General features: G+C 47.4%; 1 protein-coding gene across 1 annotated transcript in view; it reads right to left on the bottom strand.

Moving 5' to 3' along the window:
• The window catches only part of NEK10 (NIMA related kinase 10), a 185081-nt gene that overhangs the window by 24999 nt on the left and 141755 nt on the right, over positions 1-18327 (bottom strand). Inside the window, exons 29-31 of the mRNA XM_084620570.1 lie at positions 11192-11240; positions 1929-1966; positions 1669-1812 (exon numbers count right to left, since the gene is read on the bottom strand). Of these exons, the coding sequence (XP_084476696.1) occupies positions 1669-1812; positions 1929-1966; positions 11192-11240 (231 nt within the window). The remainder of the gene's footprint in view (positions 1-1668; positions 1813-1928; positions 1967-11191; positions 11241-18327) is intronic.

Below are 18327 nucleotides of genomic sequence, written 5' to 3'. Positions count from 1 at the left end.
TTTTCTCTTGGTGCCCATATGTAAGTAACTAAATGTTCTTAATATTTTTCCCTCAAGAATAACAGTTAAAAGGCTGTTCACTTGTTTTGAAGCAAAAACATTCATTTGCTAGTCAGCAAGTAATCTCAAACTCTTATGTGATTTGTTCCCTCCCTTCCTCAATGAGATATCAAATACAGATTAGCCACAGGCAGCTTGAGAGGAAATACATTTACTAGCCTTCTTAAATGAACTAGTATTGCTGAGCTATGAACTAAGCAGAGTATACTAAACCCCTGATTTCTGGACTCCACAATGAAAAGTTAACTGTCTTTCATTAATTAAAGAGTACTATACATCTACCTTTTGAACCGTAGTGGCATAATAATTTATTTGTGCTCCATGGAAAAATATTAATTCAAACTTTAAGGATCGGTAGAAAAAATATTGCTAACCAAGCTTTAGACCATTTTAAAAGACTAAAGCACACAACTATATATTATGTCTTCTGCAAACAAAAATTGATTCACAGAAAGTCAGAAGATACAATTGATTTAACACTGGCACGATTCTTATTTTCACATAGGCCTCTCTACACTGTTCTGCCTGCCAGAATAGTATAAAGGGGGTTTAATATACATCAGATTTAATGTTCTATAATTCCTACATGACAAATCAATTTCAACTTCTGACTTTCTAATGTTGCACATTTACAAGTCATACACATTATCACTTCTGGATCTTAAATAAAGAGCTTAGTCATCAGCAGATTGTCAGTATGGATCCATACTCTCAGGAGATTAGATAATAGTAGCAAAATTCTGAGGAAAATTTATTAAATAAGATTATACAACTGCTCTCCCAGATTGGGCATCTGATCTGGAAACCAACTCAAGAGCATAAATACATATATTGAAATCCAGGGAGCAGACATATATCTCTGCAATGCAGGTATTTCTAAGACATGCTTTAGAGTCTACTTTAGACCTATGCCCTAAAACATAATGGGAGATATCAGTGTTCTCTTTAATTTACCCTGAGGGCAGTTGTGTTGCCTCACAGACCATTATGATTTTGAGACATTCTGGCTGGATACAGGGTGCATTCACAGAGTTTGTATATCTCTAATTACAACACTTTCAGGAAAACAATAGTAACTGTTATAATTGGGCAATAGTTTGTGTTTTGTATTGCATAATTAAAATTCCCAAAACAGACATAATAACCAAAAAGCTATGAAACAACAGTTACTATATGTACATGAAAGAGTTTCTATGAAGAGCAGTATTCCAATTGCTCAAAATAATTCTCTTTCAAATAAAACTGAATTTAGGTGACAATGTACATTATGAAGTATCAGCACTGAAGCACAGAGTATTTAAATCATATCAATGAGAATAAAAAGCATCTGAAACTACAAGACTGCTTCACCAACGATGATATATGTGCAAACATACTGTAACTTAAAAGACTGTATGCAGCACGACCTACTCAGGAGAAATTCTCACTGCATGAAATGGAAATTTGCGCTGGTAAAGGCATGCCAAAATAGAGCCCTGAAGAATTTTCTTGGAATTCATATTTTTAAAGTGTTTCCTTAAGGATCACTCACATACTGTGTTTCTGTCTCATACAGAATTTTGTGCTCTCCTATCATTTGTTTGACTTCAAAATGTTACTGTTGAGTACTACCATGATCTTTTAGGTTGCGAAGAACCACAGCTGGAAGGCCATAAGACTGCCACCCTGTCACTAACGATGCCTCTATTTTCTTAACGTTGGCCCTGAACATGAGCGTAGGTACTTTCAGAAGCAGATCAAGAGGCAGCAAAGCTGAAGAAATAAAAGAGGGAGATACTGTATATGCAACTAAAGCAAACTTTAAAAGAACTTGGAAATGGTAAGATTTAATTTCAGTGCACGTCTGGTTGTCATAAACATGTAATTACCTGGCCTTGGTCTTGATCCTAGGCATCCAATATGATCTCTATAAAACAGAAGTAGGTTTGATATTGTCTTGTTTCAAATCATAAAGATTCCAGGGGAAATAAAATGTCCCTTGCTCCCATCACATGCCCCCTCATGATCTCCTACCTCCCATCCCTTTGCCCCAATATTTGGCACAGTCCAGCAGCTTCAGCTACATAACCCAGAATCAACATTTTAAAATAATTTTGAACTCTGCACTGTATACATATGAAAATATCTCTCTGCAAATGACCCTGGCCATAGTCATAGGTAAAGAAAATTAGGGTTGTGAGGGGCACAAGATTAAACAATTGTGATACAGCATGGCCAGAGGGCAGCAGGAGAGTGTTTTTGGGGTTTTTTTAAGCAGAAAAGAATTTTATTTGTGTAACACTTACAAGGAATCACCAAAAAGGATAAAGCAAAACTATGCAACAAAAGCAAACACAAGGTATAACACAGCAGCCTTCAGGAGGGAGAAGTGTTCAGGCTAGCCTGGGCCCAGAACGGGGGAGCTTCCTCGACACTCATGGTCTTCCACCCTCCTGAGTTACCTGGTGTCCTAGAGCGGGGGGGCTTCCTCGACACTCATGGTCTTCCACTCCCTTGAGGTACCTAGTGCCACGCCCAGTGTCACTGATTATTCCTCTCCTGAGAGTGCCCGACAAGATGGGCACGGCTGCGGGGTGGACGGGGATGTACCCTCCTAGGTGACAGTAATGATGGTATTCACAGCGGCAACGGCTGGGGCTGGGGTCTCTCGCTCTTCCCCTCAATCAAAGTGTCAGATGGAGGGAACCGGACGAGGTCACCAAGCAGAGAACCTCGGACAGCGCCCACCGCTCCTCGAAGGCGTCAAGGGAGTCGGTGGACGCCGCCCAGAGGAACTCCGCCTGGATACATGAATGTACTGAGGATCGGAAAATGGCCCTACAATCGCAGGACGCTTCATTAGCCAACCTCCTCTCTCTGGTTTTATAAATGGCTGTTTTAGCTAGGGCCAGGAGGAGGTTAACCAGGAGATCTCGCGATTTTGTGGGGCCACGGATGGGGAGCGTGTAAATAAAAAGGTGAGGGGAAAAGTGTAGCCAAAAGTGTAATAAAATATTCGTGAGGAGCCGGAAAAGGGGCTGCAGCCTGGCACACTCTAAATATACGTGCGCCAGGGTTTCCCTCATGTTGCAAAAAGGGCAAGTATCCGGGATGGGGGTGAACCGTGTCAAAAACACGCCCGTGCTCACAGCTCCGTGAAGGAGCCGCCAACTAATGTCCCCGACGGCCCTCGGGACCAAGGTGGAATACAGGCTGGCCCACCAGGGTTGCTCACCCTCCAAAGGTGGCAGGAGGTCCCGCCACTTTGTATCGGGGCGGGACACCAGGGTGTGAGCGTGGAGGGTGTGAAGCGTGAGTGTGTATAAATATTTCCGTGGCGCGATTTGGAAGCTGACTGGCTGCAGTTCATGAAGCCGGCTCGCAGTGAAAGGGTGAGGGGTTTGTTGGGATCTACGGGGTAGAGGCCCAATTGAAAGATCCAGACGGCCTGGGGTAGAGGGTGGGCGGGGTGCGCCCTCGCGCAGGGCTCGGTTGAGATAAGCCTGAGCAGCGGGCGTCAAGGCGGCCTTCACCTCCTGAAGTACGCGCCGGGGAGTACTAGGTCTGGAGAGCCCCATGTGCCCAGCGAGCGTCAGGGGATCCAGCCAGTCTCCCCGGTCGTAGTCCAGGAGGTCTCCGATTCTCGTGACTTCCGCCAGGACCAAACTCTGGCGCACCGAACGGGACTCCGCTGCTTGCAGACGAAGCTGGAGGTTGTGTAGCAGGGGCTCTGCGAGGAGATCTGCTCCCACGGTGGCCGCTACGGACCTGGTCGTTGAAAACAGTTTCCAGGTCCGGAGGAGGTCCTGGTAGAAGACTGGCAGCCCGGAGAGGTCTTGCGGAAAACCTCTCAGACAGAGATAAAAGAGCTGCCAGTCATATCGGAGCCCTTGGAAGCGGCGCAGGAAGGTGTGCGCCAATATGCTCCACGTTGAACTACCTGCACTATAAAGGAGCCTCTGCAGGGCCTGGAGGCGGAAGACATGGACCTGAGTGTGCAGACACTTCAGGCCCTGCCCTCCTTCCTTCAGGGGTAGATGAAGAACCCCAACAGGGGCCCAGTGCATTCCTGACCAAAAGAACTCTAGAATTGATGTCCGGAGGTCAGTCAGGAAACCCGGGGCCGGGACCAGGGTGTTGAGCCGGTACCAGAGCGTGGACAGGACTAGTTGGTTAAGCACCAGTGCTCTCCCTCGGAGGGAGAGACATCGGAGTAGCATCGTCCATTTCCGGAGCCGCTCTATCACCCCGCCTTCTAAATTTTGCCAGTTCTCCGGCGGAGAAGGGTGCGTGGCAGAAAGGTGAACGCCTAGGTAGAGCAGTGGACCCGCGCTCCACTGGATGGTCTGAAGTGCGGGTGGGAGAGAACTCACCCGCCGCCAGTCCCCCACTGCCAAGCCAGAGCTCTTGACCCAGTTGACTCGGGCAAAGGAGGCTGCCGAATAGATGGCCTGGCAAGCCTCCACCCGCGCCAAGTCACCCGGGTCCTGGACCACGAGGAGCACGTCATCGGCGTACGCCGACAGGACCAGCCGCAGCTCCGGCTCCCGCAGCACCAACCCCGTCAACCTCCTGCGGAGGAGACAGAGGAAGGGCTTGATCGCCAGAGCGTACAGCTGGCCCGAGAGGGGGCACCCCTGCCGTACTCCTCGCCCGAAGCTGACCGGTTTGGTCAGGGTCCAGTTGAGCCTAACCAGACACTCCGCGGAAGCGTGCAGCACCTGGAGAAAACTCACAAACTGAGGTCTGAAACCAAACGCTTGCAGAGTGCCCAGGAGGTACCCATGGTCCACTCTATCGAATGCCTTCTCCTGATCGAGAGACAGGAGGGCAAACGACAGACCATCTCTACGCCCAAGTTCCAAAAGATCTCGGACTAGAAATAGGTTGTCAAAAATGCTGTGACCTGAGACAGTATAGGTCTGGTCTGGGTGGATCACGTCTGCAATCACGGACCCTAGCCGCAGCGAGACTGCTTTCGCTACGATTTTGTAATCTGTGCTAAGGAGCGAGGCGGGACGCCAATTTCGTAAATCGCGGAGCAACAAGGCGAGCACCGCTCGCCTGCACGAAAGAGGGAGGACCCCGCCCTGCAAAGACTCAGCCCAGACAGTGGCTAGGTCTGGGCCAAGAATGTCCCAGAACGCACAGTAGATCTCCACGGTCAGCCCGTCCATGCCCGGAGATTTATTGGTGGGCATGCGACGGAGGGCTTCCAAGAACTCGGCCAGGGTGAGAGGCAGCTCTAGTCGGTCTCGATCGCCCACGCTGACCGTGGGGAGTTCCTCCCAGAGCACCCTGCAAGCGCCAGGATCAGTCGGATCCAGGGAGAAAAGGCTTGTGTAGAAGTCATGGGCCCTCCCACACATCTCCACCGGATCTGTGAGGGGGGCGCCGTCTTCTGCTAGAAGGCAGGTGACGTGTTTCTTGGCCCCCCTCATTTTCTCCAGGGCGTAGAAGAAACGGGAACCGCGATCCATCTCCCGAAGGAGGCGGATGCGGGATTGAACAAAGGCACCTCGGGCCCGATGGTCCTCGAGAGTCCGGAGCTCCTCCCGCTTCTCCCAGCATGCTCCGCAGAGGAACGGGTCCTCGGGGCTGGTGGCCAGATGCCTCTCCATCTCTAAGACCTCCCTTTCCAACTGTTCTATCGCCGCATTTCTCCGTCGGCTGGTGCCCCAGGTGTGGTCACGGCAGAAGAGCTTGGCGCGCACCTTCCCTAGATCCCACCATCGCTGCACCGAGAGAAAGGCATGCCGCTGCTCTCGCCAGGCCAGCCAAAACTCCCGGAAGGACGTCACGAAGCCCTCATCCTCCAACAGGCTGTTGTTAAAGTGCCAATTGGTCGGTCCCGGCCTCTCTGCACAGAGGGAGGCTGTTATGGTGGCTAGATGATGGTCAGAGAATGGGGCCGGCCGAATGTTGGAGGAGTGGGCCTGTGAAAGATGGAAACAGGATAAATAAATATGGTCCAACCGAGAGTGGTGTGACCGATGGGCCTCCACCCGGACAAAAGTGAACGTAGAAGTGTCATCTGGGTGGTGGTTATGCCAGACGTCTACTAGGGAGTGATGTTCGACTATTTCTCGGAGAATGTTCGCAGCGGCCGGGCTCAGCTCGGCCCCTGAGCGGTCCTGTTCCTCGAGAGTGGTGTTAAATTCCCCTCCCAGGACTAAGCACTCGTGAGAATCTAGGGTGCCGAGGAAGTCGGACACCCGCTGATAGAATTGCAGCCGCTTCGGGCTCGTTGTCAGGGCATAGATGTTAACGAGGTTGACCACGAGCCCCTCCATATGGACTCGGAGATGCAGCAGGTGGCCCAGCACGGCCTAAGTGACCCCTAGCACCTCGGGCCGTAGGTTGGGGAAGAACAGGGTCGCCACTCCAGCTTGTCGAATCGTGAAGTGGCTGAAGTAGACCCCATCCCCCCACTCCAGCCGCCAGGTGTCCTCGGCGGTCGGATCCGTATGGGTCTCCTGCAGGAAAACCACAGAGTACCCCCCTTCCCGAAGGTAAGAGAGCACCTGGGACCTGTGGAGAGCCATCCTACAGCCCCTGGTGTTCAAAGTTGCAATAATGAGGGGCATCATGCAGAGGGCTGGGGGGGTGGGGGTTCCTTGTTGGCGGGGGTGTTCACAGCCCCCGGCGGGTCATGCAACAATCCGTGACCCATCCCGTAAGTGAGTAAATCGTCACGGAAGCTGCGGGCCCGCCCGTAGGCCGCGGCACCGTGCCTTCCTTTCCCTTTACCCTCCTTTATAAGGGCCCTTGTGGGCTGGAGGATGTGATCAAAGTCCCCCCATAGCTGGAGAGCTAGCTGTGCCCTGTTGCGGGAGCCACCGATGTCTTCTAAAAACTGTCGCAATGCTTTTCGCAGCTCATTCGGGGGGGGTTGCGATTTCCAGGTTATTCCCTGGTGGGGCTCCTGGTGCAGCCTCGTGGTCCGCTGAGGCAGGCAGGCAGGGTGCAGACTACTGACGGGGCATCTGACAGGCTAAAGTTATTAGGTCCATCTCAAGCCTTGGGGTAGAAGAGGATGGCGGAGGGAAAATTGCAGCTCCTAATGGGTCACAGCAGGAAAATGCGAAGACTGCTCCTTGGGGGGGATCCGCAAAAAATGGGAAAGAATAACCCCAGGGGCGGCAATAGCATTGCAGGAGGAGGTGGATTGGGCAGGGACAGGGATGGGGGTGGGGGCGGGGGCAGAGGCGAGGCTCTGGGCTTCGGGAGGCAAGCAGCTGAGAGGTGGTGCCTTCTGAACAGATTCGAGGGTTAAGGGGGTGCTCCCACTGATGCTAGGCGCAGGCTCTGTGGTGGATTTGGCAGCCATGGCTTCAGGTGGTGGACCACCTTCTGCAGGGTGCTCGCCCGGGAAGGCGGTTGCGGGAGGGAGCATGGGAAAAGGGGGACTGGGGTAAGGCTGCCCAGATCGAGGCCAGCCGGCAGTAGGTCATTCTCTCCCTGGGTGACCGGGGTCAAACTTAGGGTCTTGATCTCCTCATACATGGAGGAAAGGTCGTCTTCTGCCACCCCGGGGGACTCCACTCTGACGCCCGCTACGACGGTCACTTCGGGGTTCGCGGGGGGTTCGGATGATATTCGGGCAGAAGGGGCTTCCTCAGGGGTCTCGGAGGGGAGGGTCTCCCATGAAGGGGAGATTCTACCTTCCAGTGCTATTTTGTCTTCCCCTCCTGACACCGGCGGATGGATCTCTCTCGTGGGCATAGCGGAAGGCTCAGTGTCAGTGCCTCCCTTCCTGGTCTTCCGGGGGGCCTCCGCATCGGATGGGTGCAGCGGAGCTCGAGCCTTCCGCTTGCCTCACTTCCCCTGGACTAGGGTCCAGCCCTCCATAGCATCGTCTGGGGGCTGGTTAGCAGGGGTCGTGTCGGGGGGCAGAGGCGATGGTTCAGAGGCTCGGTGGGGTAACGGTGAGACAACATGGGGGGGGCGGTTCTCCTTGGGGCGGGCCCTCTCCTATGCCCAGTAATATCTTTGCTGCACCCTCCTCCATAGGCTCTGCTGGATTGTTAACAGCAAGGGCGGGGCTCCCTCGCTCGTCTGGGCGTTGTAGGGGAGGTGTCTCTTGGGCCCGGGCAGGAGCAGCGGTGGATTGAGCAGGAGGAGAGGTGGTTTCAGGTGCTGGGCAGCCAGGGGCGCCGGCAATGACGGAGCCGATGTCCTGCCGGGTCTTGGGGGTCTTGGATGCCCCTCCCCGCCAGGCCAGGGGCAGTCTCTTCGGACATGCCCCGCTGATCGGCAGAGGTAGCACCGGGCCTCTCCTGTGGAATAGTAGACCTGATAGCAGGCTCCCTGGTAGGGGACTAGGAAGGACCCCTCGAGCGCCTCTTCGTCACGTGCCGCCGGCGGCGGTAGAAGCTGCACTTGCCGGCGAAATGAAAGGACGTGATGGAGGGTGGGGTCCTTGCAGCCCAACGGGAGAGGGCTGATGACAGAAACGGGTTTCCCCAGGGTGGAGAGAGCGGGTAACAGGGTGGCATTGGGTAGAAAAGAAGGGACAGAGGTCACAACTAGGCAGACGCCCAGGTCTTCTAGCGGCTCCAGGGGGACAAACACCCCCCCCCCACCGCCAGGCCCTTCTCCACCGCCTCCTGGGCGGCAGCCTCTGATGCTAAGAAAAAGACGACCTTCCCGTACATTTTGGAGGCCACCACAATAGCCGTGGGTCCTACCACTCTCGCCAACGCCTGCACGTATGTCTCCACGTGGGGCGAGGCGGGCACCAGGAGGCAACGGACGCCGTGCTTCCTGGTCATGGTGGGAAAGGGGCCCCGGCCGCTATTGATGGTAGCGGAGGCGGTGGGTGGGTGAGAGGACGAGGCGGCAGGCGGGGTGGGGGGGGCTGCCACCGCCTGGGCATACGCCCTGGGGGCCGGGGGAGGGATGCTCGCAGAGCTGGTGGAGGGAACAGCGGGGAGGGACGCCATGGTCGATGACGAGGCCACAGCGGTGGGGGCAGCCTCTGCCATGGAGGGCTTGATGGTTGTGGCTGGGCCCTTCCCCTTCTTCGCACCCTGGCCTTTCCGGCTAAATGCGGGGGCTTTCCTAGAATCTGGGGGGGCGGTGGGCATAGCAGCGGTAATAGTCGCCCCAGTGCCTCTGGCTGCTGATGCCCCAGCAGGGACGGTGGCAGGTGTTTTGGCAGCAGTGGTGGGGAGGGGGGCTTGGGGGTTAGGCAGGGGGGTAGGTGGGGGAGGGGCAACTGAGGTTGTTAGAGGGGCCTCACCCCTCTCATTCCCCGCCATCGTGAGCAGGGAGAGACGGGGAGACACCAGAAGGAGGGGGGGAAGCAGATTAATCACTTTTCCCTGTTGGGCTGCAGGCGGGGGGCGGGGGGGCAAATGGGTCGGACTGGACAGGGGAAAGGAAACAGGAGTTGGGGTCAGGTAGTAGGGGCAAACTGTGGGGTGGGCAGTCCGGGGGGGGGGGGAACACGGACCCACGCGCGTTTATCCAAAGAGTCTCGTTTGGTCGGCTCTTGTGTCTGGTCCAGATGATGGAATTCAAAGCAAGCAGTTGAGGCTAGAGACAGATGGCAGGTTGCCAGCAGGGACGGACGGCGGGGGGCCGTGATGGTTGTAATAGTGTTGGGGGGGCACCGATGGATTGGGGGGCAGCTTCGTGCAACACCCCCTGTGCCCCTACAAACGCAGTTAAGACACAGTCAAACTCCCCCCACACGAGAGTACAGTTCAAAAGTTACTCAGTCTTACGGCCCCCTCCACGATGATTTGTAGCTTCCCCAGGCGATGTCTCTGTCAGCTCTCTTCTCTCCCGGTCTTGGGGGGTGTCACCCCCCACCCCCACCCCCCAAGAAGAGAAAGCATGAGACCCACCATTGTAGTGCCGGCAATTTGCCACACAATGTTAAAAGAAACAACATATTGCACCTGCCTCTGTAAGGTGCATGCACCACTGTGCAGAGCTTTTCTCTGATCTGGTCCAAAACAAAAAAAGACCCACAAAACCACAAACAGAGGTTGACTTGCTTCAGCAGGGTGAAAAAACAACAATCCTTAATTTACAAAGTTTCTGGCAAGTAGTAGACAGGACTGACAACCAAAATCATGAGTCAGGTTCCAAAATAATCATGAGACTGGTTTAAAAAGCATGAGTGTTTTTATACAATAATACATTTAAGGTTCTATTTATTTGCCTTCAACATACAGCAAAGGATCCAGATCTTCAGTGTATAAAACCTTCCCTAATCCACTAAACTATCGAAACCTTTTTCCTCAGTATAGGTCAACACACTTTATAAAGGCGGGTAAGTATTATTAACCCCACTTTACCCATGGTGACTATAAGGAACAGAAAATTTGCATTGATGGCTTTCTTCTCTAGTGGATAAAAGGTATTAGCTGATCTGAATCTACTCCAGGTTCTAACAAAGACTTTGTATGTGATCTTGAGCAAATTGCATAACCTCAGTTATTCCATTGTAAAAGGGTGGTAACAATGTTGGCCTAAGAGTGGTGTGATGCCTCACTAAAAAGGACTGTGAAGGTCTATGTACTATTAAGGTCGGTTAACAAAGATGGGGGAATAGTATTCAAGACCTCTTGGTACCCCTCCTGGTGCTCATTCCTCCCTAGACCAAGAAGGCATTTATATGTTGACAGCAACCGGAGAATCTATTTAACCAGATCATGGATTTCCCAAAACATTTATCTAATTTTGTAAAGAAGCACTAGCTAGTTTAGAGTAGTTCAAAGGACAAGACATTTGTGTGCACAGCTAAATACATACATGCATATTTTTCCCACCAAAAATATGCTTTGTTCAAAATATTTTGCAGAAATAAAAAAATGTATTTTTCTACCAGCTCTAGTTAGCACTGACATAAAGGTGTCCAGTCATAAAACTGCACTTGTTTAACTAAATCAATTTAATGTCATACCTTTCGTTAAACTGGTGCAACTTCTGTGCATAGACAATCCATAACAGTATGTTGACAGAGTTTTTACCTCAAGTTAATTGATCCTCAATTAGCTTGAGGTAATTAAAACATTTGCAGACACTCCACAAACGTTTCATCCAGGACAACTAGGAAAAATTATTTGTGGAATATCCACACTGGAATTCAAAATAAGGATCACCAAATCTGATTTTTGAAACCTAAAATTGTACATACCTTGTCTGAGGTTGTCTTTCAGAAGCACTGAAACTTCGTTTAATTATACCTGAAACAAATGCACAACGGCTATATTCTCTGTAGTGAAAGAATCTTATAGAAATATAGTCAATTTCCCAGCAGGTATATTGTGCCAAAATCTTAAACCCCACCATCCCTTAAGAACTAAATCTAAACTTCAAAATTGCAAGCATTGTACAAAGAGTCAGTGATCTTGAATAACACATTTAAGTGCTGAGTCCCCTTGTGATGCACCAAGGATCTGCCTGCATCATAACCAAGATCTTACTACCACAAAGATTGATGTATATGTTGGATCACTCACTTGCTTAAAACTAAGCATGTATGAAAGGCTTTGCAAGACTGGGGCCTTAATGTATCTTTTTCCCTGCAGAAAGAGTACTATTTTTCAGAGATAAAATTTTGAGTTTTCATGGCACAATATAAAATATCATAAACATATATTTAATGCTCTATATAATTCTAGAAATGTCTTAGTACACAACAGCAGAAAATAAATACAAAACTTAAAAATTGCCACTAATTTTTAGCTTTTTACTTTGGGCCAAATTCTCTCACTCTTGTGTATGTGAATAGTACCTTACTTCTCAAATAGTCCCACTGATTTAAAGACATAGCAGCTAAGCTGCAATGAAGTTAACTGACTTGCTCACAATTATGCAGTGAATCAGTAGGAGAGCTAGAACAGAACCCAGTGGATCTGTTCTCTAACCACTGGACCGAGCAGTCTCCTAATCAACGCTAGGACATTCATTCACATAGTTCCCCAATGCATTGGGGGGGGGATCCTTCATAATCTTTACTATTTATTCACTTATAAGCCATGACAGAAAAGATTTCTGTACAACTATTCTATTGATGATAACTTACCGACTGCTCCGCAAACCATTTTAATTCTAATTGTGTTTAGACCACTGCCTCTTGCCCCCATTTTGTGTGGGAAGGCAGAATGTGTCTGTACATTCAGAACAAAGAAATATTTCATCCTATCAAAGGTCATCTTAATAGCAGAAACTAAGCAGGTCTTCACCATTTTTCCTTTGCATATTCATAGTATATTCTACCCTTGTCTGTGGTACCTCTCTTTCCACTATTGGTAGTAACAATGAAAGTATTATCGTAGCCTGGGAACAGCAGTGTTTAATTACTCAGAATTGGACAACACTGTACTAAAACTTATTGTGCCAGATCTGACACTAGTTTTCCCACCATTGCCAGTGCTGGTGGAGCTGCATCAGTATGAGAGCAAAAATCTGAGATTTCAGAAAAGGCCCATCCTTCAAATCTGAATAAATTTCCAAGTGACTTGAATCCTTTTCTATGAGGCTCAAGCACATGTCAAGACGTGAGGCCTTGTCTACACTGCCACTTTACAGCGCTGAAACTTTCTCACTCAGGGGTGTGGAAAAAAACCCAGCCCTCTGAGCGATGCAAGCTTCAGCACTGAAGTGCAGGGTAGACAGTGCACCAGCACTGGTAGCTACTCCCCTCGTGAGGGTGGGTTTTTTTACAGTGCTGGGAGAGCTCTCTCCCGGCGCTGGTGCTGCAACTACACAGCCACGTTCCTGCACTGCCGCAGCAGTGCTTTAATGTTACTCGTGAAGACATACCCTCAAAATGTGCTACATTATAGTCTCTACAGTTTTCTTCCCTTTTCAAGATTCCCTGGCAATAATGAAAAGATCGTGAAGGAGATTGTCATCTATCATGTGGAGCTCAGTTTAAGATAAATTATAAAAGAAACCATTCATCTTTTATTTAGGTCAGAGCTGACGATAAAAAAGTCATACCTCTCTCTTGTTTTCCCTGTTACTGTTGTACAGCAAAACAGGTACACCTACTGCATGGCACTTGGCTCAAAGAATAGGTAAACGATGCAACTACAAATGGGCTAGATTCTCTTTGATGAGTCAAGAAATAAAATATAGAATATTTTGGCTGCAAATGGATTTAATAGTGAGATTTAAGACAGAGAAGAGAGTTTCCACAGAACAAATCAACATCCCCTGGGCCCTGATTTTGATTTAGGCCTTTGGGCACTACTGACGTACAAATAACATCAACAGGAGAGCCATGAAACTCAGTATCACGTGATGTTTACAGGACATTTTGACGATCATTATATCATGGCTCCTGATTAGGGAGTTTAGAGTGCTCACTGTCTCAAACACATCCTTGTGAAATGTAAAAATTTTGAGTGGGGCTCTTTGGAGTTGCAAATGGCTCCCTTTTTGTTTATGGAAGCAAATACAATAATATCAATCCAAGGGTGGTAGTGTAGTTTTAATTGACACTGGGATCACATAGCTTGGATAAGGATTTTGGATAATAGCTTCAAGACATGGTTGTAACAGAGTATAATGGGTTTGAGGAATATAGAAGAACAAATAAGCTCCTAGAGCAGTATCAGACACCATTTGGCTAGAGACCTCGTTTTGAACACAGAGCTGCTTGATGGAGTTCTGAAAGAGCAGTGTTAACTCAGAGGAGCCAGCTGCCCCTTCTCAAGAACGTACATACTTCTAAATTATACTATATATACAGACTCCTATCCCTGTGTCAAATACATTGTCTCCCAAACAGGAAATAGCTTCCTTCCATAGTCAAACCAGAAGCTGACTCATCATATTTGACCTGCCAATCTTGTGACTTATGAATATACTGTTGCATGATATTTCACACCAAAGAGCCTGTCTCTATACACTCATAAGTACCTAGCATACATGTAATAGAGACAGTTCCTGAATCACATACCAAGATTGGGGAAATACTTTTTAGTACCAAAGAAACAGAAGTAGTGATGCAGATCACTAAACAATAGCTATTATCCAGTGGCCCTGTTGTGGTTAACAATAATAATTTGAATTAGAGTACCACATAAAGTCCTCAGCCGAGACTGGGGTCCCCTTGTGATAGACACTGTATAAACGCACAGTAAGTGTTTATACAGTGATTAGCACAAGGAGGCACCTCACATTTAGGCACAACAATAATACAAATAAATAAATACTACTAATAATAATACTAGCAGTAACAGATTGTAAGCTCTCCAGAGGAGGAACTGTCTCAAACAGACAAGCCAGACAAAGGATGAGAGAGGAAACAGAAGCACAGACAGGTGAAGGACTTGCCCAAGGTTACACAGCAGGAATGGAACTCAGATTCCCTGATAAGGCCATACTTTCTCTTTCCCATAGAAGTCTCCTTGGATTTTGTAGCCCCTAGGGCAAGCTTGGCTTTATTATATTTACTGCCTTGCCTTCATTATACTCAGCAGTAATGCAAGGAATCTACAGGCCTGTATCCTATAACACATTGGCTTCAGCAGTTAGCATAAGCCTTGAGGCCTATGAACTTTGACACAGATAAATGACCTAATGGTCACCCCTAAGTTTTGCGGAACAGAGTGTGAGGGGGAATTTTGCCCATAATGACTTCAGCCAATACCAGCTTTTGGATAGAATGCCTGCAAATGTCTGAACACAGGACATGGCAACAAGTTGAAGTACTTGAAAATAAGTTGAGATCATTAATAAACTAATCTATAGGAGAATGACCCCTAACATTAGTAGCATGAGGAAATACAAATAAGGAAGAGGGCAGAACCCCCTACTGAATATGCATTAGACATAGTGGTATCCGTGTAACATTTTATAAAAGCTGTATCCCAGCTGGGGGGGGTGGGAGAGGGAGGGAGGGAGAGATGTAGCCCTTGGGAGGTGCCAGAATGATTGCAACTGGTAATGATAAGGAAGATAATGGCTAACAATTTAAGTTCATCTGCAAGTGATGGTGAGAGCATATGAATGTTCAGATGTACATTTATTATCTCTGTCCACCTTATTGGTTAGAGTGTTTGTGACTGTGCTAAATGTATTAATAAATTTATTGTAAATACAGAAGAGTTCCTATAGTGTGAGCGTTGCAACTGTGCACATCGGAGTGTGCACAACTATACTGTAATTTTAGTAATACTGGGCCTGATCTTGGGTCAAGAATCTGTCAACCCTCAAAGTGATAACTGGGAATTCTTAAGTAATCAAAATAATTTATACATAATCTGTAGATCAGGCTACAGTTTGAATGGGGACAATGGTGTTGTGTGGGGAAAATATGGTTTAGTCCAAATGGCTTGTAAATTGAGGGCACGTCTCCACAGGGACGCTCGGAGAAGTTAAGGAGAATCAACTAAAAGTGAAAAGTCAATGGGCACAAATTAAAGTGTGTTAACCCCACCACCACCCGTGTTGAAGCTCTTAATCAGAAGTAAAGTGGTCTTACTTGTTTGCTATATATTAATCCTCCTTGGAGGAGGATTAAGGCACAGGTAACTAAGGCTACTTTACTCCTGAAACAGAACATCCACCTGGGTGGGAGGTAATGTGCTTTAATTTATGCACGTTGACTTCTGACCTTTAGTTGATTTGTCTTAACTTCCCTAGTGTCCCCAGGTAGACAAGCCATGAGTGTTGAGACACATTTCTTAGGGCCTGTCCACATTTGAAATACTACAGCAGCACAGCTGCAGCTGCTGTAACACTTCAGTGTAGACTCTACCTATACCGATGGAAGGGGTTATCTTGTCGGTGTAGGTAATCCACTTTCCCAAGAGGCAGTAGAGCTAGAGTAATGGAAGAATTTTTCCATCAACCTAGCACTGTCTACACCAGGGGTTAGGTCAGTATAGCTACATCTTTTACAGGTATGGATTTGTCTACAGTGTAGACCAGCCATTAGTTTATGGTAGTCTGAAGGCAAAATAAATAAATATCATCCAGAGACTAGATTCACAGAAGAATGTAGGTACCTAACTACCACTTTACGTGCCTAAACCCCAGAATCAGGCTCCACTGGGTTTCACAGAAGTCTAGTAAGTGTGCCCCTGAACCTGCTAGTGCCTAAACTAGTTTGGCATCTAAATTTTTGCAGTAAATGTTCCATAGGCACCTATGTTTCTGCTTCTGGGTATCTGCTGCTGCCCCAACCAAGGGGTCCAGAGCCTAAGTCCCAGAGTGATTCATGAACCATGGAAAATAAGAGTTGCTCTGCCAAACTTGCCTGCAGGATCCAATCTGAAAAGCCTACTCAGAGTTCACCTACTGGATTGGGCCCCTATAAATGAGCTTGCACAAAATGGTTGGAGCTGGGAAGAGGACTCCCTCATAACTTTTAGGGGAAGTGTCTAAGCCAGATCCTTTGATCTTTACCAGTCCCTCTACTATGAAAATTTCTATTAATTCTGTGAGGTCTTTTAAGAAAATCAGTGGGGCACCAGGAAAGTTACTATGATTGCCATCTTTAATTGGAGACTTAATTCAAAGGAATATTTAAGGATTTAGTTTCAGGACTCACATGAACATCGGTAAAAGTCATATAAATAAATTCTAGTGCACAGTTTTTAAAATTTTCCCCTTGCAGTAGTCTGACCATCTTCTTGCCTCTGCTTACAACATGTAATATTAAGTGAAGATATTGTGACAAGGAGAGAAGGCTATAAAAAATAGGGAGAGAGAATGTTTTGCTTTGCTTTGCTTTTCTGTCTGGTAGTGTCTTTAAAAAAATGCCTCCTAAAACTAACTGGACTGAAAGGAAAATTAAATCAGCGCTCATATAAGAATCATTGGTGTGCCTGAGGGAGGGGAAAACAATAATAGTATTTGTTTTTTTTAAATGCTTTTTCTAACATCTTCTCAGTAGCAAGGTCAAATTAACCAAATTATATATAATAGTTTTTATAAGCTTTTTAAAAGTTATTTTAGTTGATCCTGGGCAGTAGCTGCAATTTCAGCAACTACATCCTGCATAGGCATTGACTCCATGGGTGCTGAATGTGCCCACTACCAGCCTCTGGCAAACGGAGGCTAGGGATACCATCCCTGTCCTTTGTGGTTAATAGCCATTGATGGACCTATCCTCCATGAATTTATCTAGTTCTTTTTTAACCCTGCTATAGTCTTGGCCTATACTGAATCAACTGCACACATATTGTACTATAAAAGTGTTTCTTGTAAGGTATCATACGTAAACTGGTGACATGCTGGTCAGGAACACCATGATGTGTGTATGGACTGTGTATAAAGTTATGTATATGTGCCAGATATATATTCTTAAAATGTGTTTTGGAGGCAGTGCATAAATCAAGCCTGACACAGATAATGGAATATGGATTGACCATGAAAGAATATTAACATATAAGGTAAACAATCAAGCTACAAGTGATGGAGGAAACAGTGTACTAAGCACACTGGAGGACAGAGTCTGTACCCTGGGGAATCTACCTGGCTCTCAAGGCATAGACAATGGATTTGGGGAAATATAAGGAGAGTAAAAAGGCATTCTAGTTGTTCATCACTTTGGTAACAAAAAGGACAACACCCTCTGATTCTCTGAACATTGGATCCTCCTACCAGGAAGGGATGGGGATGCTGTAAACGAGAAAGCCATTTAAGAAGACACAATTTGCTAGAATTACGATTTAGGCCTATAAAGCATGTTATTTTATTTGCTTGTAACCATTTTCTGTTTCTGTTCTCTTTGCTTAGTATCACATTAATCTCTGTTCTTTATTAATAATCTTAAGACAATTAAATGGATTCGTTCCTATATGAACTGTGACCAAAAGACACAATATTCCCACTGCAATAGACACACAGGGAAGATCATAAATAATTAACTACGCTCTTGTCTAACCTACAAAATATCTTTCAAGGAAACTATTTTTTTAAAATGATTTTAACAACAATTTCATATAGCACTATTTTGTCTGCAACAGAAAAGCTTCAAAACAGATTCCAATGAGAAACTGCTGATCTTGAATTAATATGCAGACTAGATACCATTAACTTGGGCTTGAATAGAGACTGGGAGTGGCTGGGTCAGAACACATATTGACTCTCTTTCCCCATGTTAAGTATCCTCATAGCGTTCCAGCTGCTGGGGTTACTTTCATCCAATTATCCCCTCCGCTATATCTCGACTGAGTTAATTGGCACCCTCAATCAATTGAGGGTGGAGATTTGTGTGACAGGGTACGAAGTCAACTCCTGACTCAGTACACCCAGTAAGATCAGATACAAGTCATTGTCAAGAAGCATGAACAATTGCGACAGCATATG

This window comes from Lepidochelys olivacea (assembly GCF_965140295.1).
Source record: "Lepidochelys olivacea isolate rLepOli2 genome assembly, chromosome: 2".
Classification (NCBI taxonomy): Eukaryota; Metazoa; Chordata; order Testudines; family Cheloniidae; genus Lepidochelys; species Lepidochelys olivacea.
The sequence above is the reverse complement of the archived record's forward strand: the minus strand, read 5'-3'. Positions and strand labels throughout refer to the sequence as shown.